The sequence below is a fragment of the Halyomorpha halys genome, unplaced genomic scaffold (genome assembly GCF_000696795.3).
Source record: "Halyomorpha halys isolate HHAL.00 unplaced genomic scaffold, Hhal_1.1 Scaffold28.1, whole genome shotgun sequence".
NCBI classification, from domain to species: Eukaryota; Metazoa; Arthropoda; class Insecta; order Hemiptera; family Pentatomidae; genus Halyomorpha; species Halyomorpha halys.
In genome coordinates, this window is record NW_027110130.1 from 950,380 (window position 1) to 959,002 (window position 8,623).

The following is an 8,623-nucleotide window of genomic DNA, read 5'->3' on the forward strand; positions in this document are numbered from 1 at the left end:
ATATATAGTGATATAATAATAATAATATATAATGTTAACTAAAATACTAGCATCGGCACCACTGCCTACAAATAAAGAACAGCTGTTCTGTGGCGTTACTGTTCTGTTTAAAAACATCTGCTTAATCTTGGATTCAAGTCTTTGAACTGTGGGTAAATGTAAATGGTGAAGTTTTATTAAAAAAAAATTGTTATTATAGTTGGATTTTTATTTTTTGTATCTTTTTAATAATAATAATAATAAATAATTTGTATTTAATCTATAGCTTTAAAAGAATTTGTAATTCATCTTATAGAACTAAGTAACTGTAAATATAAATACTATCTTACCGAGCCAAGGGTATGCCAGCAGAGAACATTGAATTCCTGACAACTTTTTACCAAAGGATGTATTCCTGGGTCGGAGTAAAAAGCAGGACTAGGGAGGACAAAGGATCTACCCATGCGGTCATATAACTCGCTTCCTCTGAAATATATATAATGCCCTTCTAAGCCCTTCTGTAATATCATTACATTACAAAAAAAAATTATAATTCCTAAAATAAATTTTAAAAACAAAAAAAAGTTATTTTTGTCAGCTAAATGCTTAGTGAACTGTTTGTGCTCTGCAAACCAGGATTAATTTTTTAATTGCTAATCAATATCTGATTATGTATATATGTATACTCTACAAACCAGGATTAATTTTTTAATTGTTAATCAATATCTGAGTATGTATATACATATATACATATACAGGATATCCCATAAATGAGTGGGGATAAAAATCAAATTTTGTGTTTATCCTTGGTTATTCCCAGAAAATACTTAATTAAATTTTTAAATAATGTAAGAAGTGACAAATTAATGGTGAGAAAATTTCATATAATTATAATGAGCTGGATTTACCAAATAAGAAAATAAATGTTCCATGACGTTATGTTGAAGTTTAATTTCTCCCGTATAAAGTTTAGAACATGTCCTGCTAAGATAATTTCCCAATCGTCCTTAATCCCTCATGCTTAAAAATGATTGAATTCTTCAAAATATAAAATAGTGAAAATAATTTAAGGGAAACCGTGTATATAAAACCTATCATATTCACCTCATCTTAATTAAAAAATGTTTACATTGATATTTCGGACTTAGTTATTTATTCTCTAGCTTCCTTCTGCCTATAAATTCTAAAACGTATGCAAATATCACAGTATGTCATTGTCCATAATTTTATAATTATTTTTGTTTTATTAAGTTGTTTATAATGTAAAGGATTCTCTTAATATTATTATACTAACGATAAAATATTTAAAATTATACTTATTTTTAATGTTATTTATATCATTAATTCATAATACATTTCACTTATTAATAGTTGTATTATATCTCCGATTGTAAGTGGACGTTTGAATTTATAACCATCCAATTACTATCCTATACGACAGTGGTTCCCAAACTTTTTTTTCCTACTCCTATTATTTAAGAAAAAATTATTACTTATCCCTCCTAGAAATTAATTTTTTTTAAAAATTGTAATAGCAATTAATAGGAAATATCGATGTATTAATGTCTCTACCTTTCAAAATAAATACAGCAAAGCAAGGTGTAAATTAGAAACATTGAACTTCAAAATGATGAAACTATTATTAAAAATGTTTCGAACTCATGTTTATTAAATAGAATATTATAGAAAAACAGTAAAATATTCTCTCTCTCTCTCTCTCTATATATATATATATATATTTATTTACATTGTAACAATATGTGATAAGTTTAATTTTGTATGTGATATATAAATCTATTATGTAAATACTTTGCGAAGCCAATTAAGATCTTCATTTATATCACGCTTTCGTTTATCTAAAAGAATCTCATTATTTTAATTTAAATATAATGGAGCAATGAATATTATGTTAATAGTGGTATATTATCCAATCTGTTTTGTTTTTTTGGTTTTTGTTTATTGTTTTGTTCTAGAGAACTTGTTTTATCTTTTGTTTATTGTTTTGTAATGGAGCACTGGACTCAGGTTTTGTTTTATAATTGTATATTGTGTTATGAATTTTTATAAGATTTTGTCTTTCAAAAATAAAATCATTTCTTTCTATCTATCAATCAGTTAAAATATTCTAAATCATCTTAATGAGAAGGATGAACCTGGTGTGTTACCACCAATTTAGTAATCCTCGGTTCTATTTTCCTCAGCAGTAATATTGTTGGCCGTGGCAACTTGTAGTTATTCATCGCTCCTCCAAATGAACCTGTGGCCACCACCGCCCCCACTTAATCGCAGGAGCGCCGACCAGGGGGCGGTAGTGGCCACTTTGGGAATCACTGCTATAGGATATAAGACAAAACGTTATAGGACTTGAGATGTGTATATTTTTTACTTCGATAGGCCTAGAAATAAGTTTAAAGGCTGTTAGAGTCCAAAAATAATAGAAAAATTACAAATTTTGTTGTAGATGTAACAATTTAGCTTTATCTAAGGCATCAACTTCGGTTCTTATATACCTTACTATATGCACCTTTAGAAGTTGTTCCAGTTTTCTTTTTTTTTTTAGGTTTTAGTGGAGCTCTATTTGTTGAAGGAGTTAAGTCGTGTCCATTTGAGGGTCTTGTATCAAGTATCCCAGGATTAGAAAAATCCTCTAATAATGATTGATTAGTTACCTCAGATGATACAGGTATTGCACCTGATTCAAAAGCTATATTAGGAATTATGTTATCAAAATATCCAATATGAGCTGAAGAGATTTCCTTATCATTACCTATACCAGTCCTTTATATAAGTCCTTTGAACTTTTCCATTAATTCACTTTTAGGTTTCTCTTCTAAATCCTTAACTATTTGAATCTGATCCGGAAGAGCATCGATAGATTTAGCCAAAGCTTGGTCTCTTATTGGAGAATTCTGTATAATCATGTGCATCTTGATACTCGGTTCTATCAACATTTTCATAATTTGAATAAGGATCTTCTCTACCTCTTAAGAACTCTTGTTCATGTGTACTCGCATTTATATGACCTTTCTCTCCTTGGTCAACATGTTCATTTGTTGTCTCTACTACCTCTTTAGATTATCGATTGCCATTAGAATCCATATTTCTATTGTATAGTTGTTTCTGGCTATAAAGTTTCAATTGTTCTAAGACGTCTCTCGTAAAAGCAGGAATAGGTGGGTCCCCAGTCCCCAGGCATGCAGGTATAACGCGGAACGAGGCTGACACAGCTGCCAAAGAAGCATGCACCCTATTTCCAGTGGCTGATTGTAACTTGGCGCTGTATGATTACCATAAATCGGTTCTGACCCAATGCAAGGAAGCATGGCGCTGTTTTTGGTCCAAAGTACCTGAGACAAATAAAATGAAGACAATACTTGGTGATACTCAAACTCTACCGCCAGTTATCGAAAATCCCCGTAAACAATCCATCATAACTCAGGATCGGACATACAAGATTAACACACAAGGACTTTCTTGAAAGAAATCCTTCATGTTATAGTTGTGATTGTACCCTGCCGATGGAGCATATCCTGGAATACTGTTCACAGAATCATCATGAGTGTCTTTTGGCTTCCGCGGACAACGTCAAGCCTTACTGCCAGAAAATTGGTAAAACCTGTTTAAGTTCCTAAGGGGGAACAACCTGTATCGAGAAATGTAACCATGCAATCCAGAATACGGTGCCTCTAGCGCTGTAGTTGTATACTGTACCTAAAAATTAAGCAAATAAAATAGGACAACAACTAATGGATTCAATACTAGAATCGATAAAAGTTTGTGGACCATTAAACCAAAAATTGAGGCGAGTGCGACACACCCACCTTTCTCTTGAATTGGGCAAAAGGGTGTCTCTTTCGGAACGTACTTGAGAATTTTGTAGCTTAAAATTGAATTCCAAGTGACTTATATTGTGTATTCAACAATTCAGCGTTCTGTACCCTTCTAAATTCTCCGGTTATTTCATCTTTTTTTCTGTGCTAATATTTTATATAATGCTTTTTATCATAAACCTTAAGGCCCTGTTCTTCTCTTTACGTAAGATACCATGTTCCTAATTTCTAAAAATAACAAGTTTTCCCCGCCCTTAACCTCACTTTCGTTCCTCATTCATTTTTTTTTCTAACTTCAATAAACTCTAAATACTAAATGTATTTCCTACTGCATCTATGTATCTGAGTTCAATATTATACTTAAAAAAAAAAGAAGATATTACCTCTTTATTCCAACTTGTCACAGAATACTTCTGATAAACAACATAATGCTTACGTGAACCGTAATATAATCACTAAGGTAAATTATATTTGAATTCAAAGGTAGGACTAAATCTGGACAAACGACAGACCTGAAATCCTCATACAATACTGAAAAGACAGGAAACTGCTCGTCTATTCCGACTATTACAACTCTTACTAGTAAAACGATCCAAACTTCCAATCCATTACAAAAGACTGATCTACATGACTGTTATAAGGGCTATCTGGAGATACGGAGTTGAGCTCCACTAAGCCATCGAATTCCTCCCGAATCTAATCCATACAGTCCAAAATCCTTAATGCTCCTTACTTTGTAAGTCAAATCATCCATCAGGACCTCAATGTCCTATATGTTGCCGATTTGGCCAGAACCAGATAACAATCCTTCCATGATAAACTTCCCAACCACCTAAACCAACTCGTTTCTAACCTGGCTTCTCCTTCATTACCTAATAATCCTCCTAGGCATCTGAAAAGAAGATGGCCTCGAGATCTCCTTTAGAAATGTTTTTGGAGTTCTATCAATGGGTAGATTCTCCTCATGTTTGTATCATGTCATAATATCACACAGCAAATTTACTTGAAGTGTATATATGTATACAGTTGTAAATAACAATAAATAAATTATTAAAAAAAAAAGAATTCAAAGGATTAATAAATTGTTGTTTTTACTTCTCAAAGGGAATTTATTGATTAATCACTATACTCCCTCAACAGGTTGTTGGAGAAATCAAATAACCACTATAATATTTATGAACCCTATTTATATCATATTATATACTATAAAACAGTCCTTACTTTTACGATTTATTTTACAAATATTATATTTTATACGTTCCTTAAATCGATGGAAGTTTAACGATGAAAGAGAAGCCTACAAAGAAGAGCTGACTGTATTATATTTCTGAGGACAGTAGAAAATGGTTGGGGCTGGTCCCTGTTAGAAAGACAATACTGTGAGAGGGATCTCTCGTAATTGGGCCCTCTCTCTCTTCCCAATAGTCACAGATTCGTTAACGTAGTATATAAGATATCGTTGTAATAGGTATTTACTAACTATATCAATAACGTATATGAAATGAAAAGGTGTTTTTGTTATAAGTTTCAAGTTTTCACTTGAACAAAGTTACTATTATGTACAAGGGGATATATTTGTTAGTTTAATTGAGTTTTCTTTATAAAGAATACTTTTTATACTAATAGTGCGATACTGGTTAAAAATTTTCTATTATTTAAATAAAAAAATATATAGTTATTAATCAAAATTGATGACTCTGAGAACAATAGTTCGGTGGAATAACAAATTAATAAAATTAATTGGAAAATCGTGGATTGATCATGTGTAATACTCGTATATAAATGGAATATGGTTTGGGTGCAGCCAAAGAAATAATTAAACTACTTAATGTGAGCCAACGTTTCGTCCCATGTTGATTCTGCCAGTTGCAATCAGTTATATTCAAATTCTTGTAAATTTGAATATATCTATATATACTTGAATTGCTGTCCCCGATCGTAATATGCAGTATTATTATTTCTCCCAACGTAAAGTAGATAATTACCGCAGTTCAGAAGTTTTTGAATTTTCTAGGAAAATATTTGATTCAAAATTTATTCTTTAAATCGTCATATTTTTTTCCGTTCTAGTATAGCCATGAACAGGAGTAGTAAACCGAAAAAATTAAAACGTATCACTTAAATGAAGAATGGAAACCCGATTACTTTTTTAAAATGGTGAATAATAAATATTGTTGATTGAAGAAGATGGTCGGGGGGCAAGAACAGCAAAGAAAGAACATAAATAAACCAAAAATATTTATTTATGCCTGCCAATTATATTTATTTATGGCGTATAAATATTTTTGGTTTATTTATGTTGTTCTTTGCTGACCGCACCCCCCGACCATCTTCTTCAATCAGTAATCTACGGTCAACTGTCTACAACTCAATAAATATTGTTGCTTAATATTCGCTGGAATGCTCCTTGTACTGAAACACAGTGTATACATTTTTTTCATCGTATGCATTTCACAGCCCTTCTTCTCCCTCGACACACTTATAAGATACAAAGTAGATGTTATGTACGGAAAAGTTGGCCACCCCTGCTCTGAACGATGTGATGTGCTATTACGTTTTTTTTAAAAGTAGTTGGTAGTTTAAAAGTTATTGATTTAAAGGATATCAAAGGAGCTTCGAATAAAAAATGACCGGTAATTTTTAATATTTCTCAAATAAAATAAACTTCTGGAGGCGTATATCTTAAATATTTCAATATTTACTTCTTAACATCTAATATGTCCCTTAAATAGCCTTGGTAAAAACTGAATCTTTTTCTAACAAAACATTATTAATAATTATCCACTTAATTTGGGAAACTGTTAAGATAAGGAATAAATTAAGCAAGGTCGCAGCTTCATGCCTCTTCATAGACGTCAAAATCATTTTTGATTTTTATATTAGAGAAATTGGAGGATAAAAATAAATCCCAACACATCCCATCAAATCACATTTACTCTTCGTCGTAAACCTGCTGACTGCCCTACAGTACACTTTAATAATGTGGCTCTTACCTCTGTAGAACAGATTCGTTATCTTGGACTACATCTTGACAAACGACAAACCTGGAATCCTCACACAAGACTGAAAAGACAGGAAAATGCACCCAGATTCCGACTATTACAGCACTTACTAGACAAACGGTCTAAACTTCCAACTCATTACAAAAGACTGATGTACATGACAATAATAAGACCCATCTGGACATACGATGTTGAGCTTTGGGGCTCCACTAAACCTTCGAATTCCTCTCGTATTCAATCTTTACAATCCAAAGTCCTTCGTAAAATCGTCAACGCTCCTTATTTTGTTACTAACCATCCATAAAGACCTCAATGTTCCTTATGTAACCGATCTAGCCCGAACCCGATATTATTCCTTCCATAATAAACTCCCTAACCACCCAAACCCACTAGTTTCTAACCTTGCTTCCTCTTCCATTCCTGGCAATCCTCCGAGGCGCCTGAAAAGAAGATGGCCTCGTGACCTTATATTGTAAACTGTTTTTAGAGTTCTACTACTGGGTAGTTTCTCTACATCCTGTATCATATCATTATGTCATTATGATCAAATTTACTTGTTGTATTTTTTATACAGTTGTAAATATCAATAAATAAATAAATAAAAAAAATATTAGAGTAAAAGTAATATTTTTTTTTTTGCGTAATACTCGAGTTGATATTATTTTCCTCGAAGGTAAAAAGAATTGTTTAGGCTGGATCGGATTTTTTTTTGTGAAGTCGGTCAGTGAAAGCGACCAAGTGAAAGAAAGTTTCAATGAATAATGAAACAGTAGCAGAGAAGCCCTGAGAGTGCTCAAGAACTCTACTCAAGTGTTGGCCCAGTCCTGGAAGTTTTTCCTTCTTAGATATCGCTTTCGAGAGGGAGTGGATCTCAAGTGTTTAACATAATGTGTGCTCATGGAGGAAGGATTTCCAATGACAGAATTGTTTCAAATGGTTTAGAACTGAACCTTACATCGGCATAGACAACACTTCTTTATTAATAATCAATAAATAAATAAATATGTTAAAGAGAAAAGCAGAAGTTTAAGTTTAAGTACATAATAACATCTGGAGACTTATCTCTGTATCATTGCAAAGAGATGTAATAATATTAAAAATTAGATCAAACAAATTTGTGGCCTACAACATATGGTTACACTGAAATTTTTTTCTTTTGTTAATAATTAATTTTTATGTAAGTCTTATAAACCACGGATGATCATCAAGGCCAATTTGGATTGAGCGTCAATCGCTCGACATTTCTTGTGTGAAATTCCATCAAGTTATTAATAATCCATGATCAAAAGTTATTAATTATCCATGTTGTTTTCATTCCCCAGTATGTGAGTTTTTCACCCTTTAAATAATTATTGTTTTTTACGTAGCTAGATAAGTTGTATAACAGTATTTCAGTGGGATGTGTACGCAGCGAGCTATTGGTAGATTAGCAAAAAGTAAGTCATATTATTCTTTCATAATACATTTTCCTGCCCCCTCCGAAAATAAACGCGAAAGTGAAATATTGAAATCAAATTATCAGTCATACTGTGCAGCTTTATAACAACTTTTTCATATTCATGAACAAATAGTACAACAACTTATACATTGCAGTTGATAAACAAATTAAATTGCATTTGAAGTAAGCCAAACTCTATATTGGAAAAGTGTCGGAAAATTGAATTTTTTAGATAAGGCATGTACGGAAAGCTGCTATCAAAAGTTGATCTATATTTTGAACTCTTAATAAGTGATTTAAAAAATAGTTTTGAATATATATATAGCTATGTACTAGTAGCAGATTTACTTGGGATGCCAGGATAATCGCTGAAG

At 31.9% G+C, this 8,623-nt stretch overlaps 1 protein-coding gene across 4 annotated transcripts in view; it reads right to left on the reverse strand.

Moving 5' to 3' along the window:
* Positions 1–8,623, reverse strand: part of Vmat (Vesicular monoamine transporter) — a 298,099-nt gene that overhangs the window by 127,579 nt on the left and 161,897 nt on the right. The window contains exon 1 of one of the 4 annotated variants that reach the window (XM_067048234.1): positions 330–373. The exons of the other annotated variants lie outside the window; for them this stretch is intronic. Within the exon in view, the coding sequence (XP_066904335.1) occupies positions 330–358 (29 nt within the window). The 5' untranslated portion in view covers positions 359–373. Of the gene's footprint in view, positions 1–329; positions 374–8,623 lie in introns of those variants that run through there. 4 annotated transcript variants of the gene reach the window in all.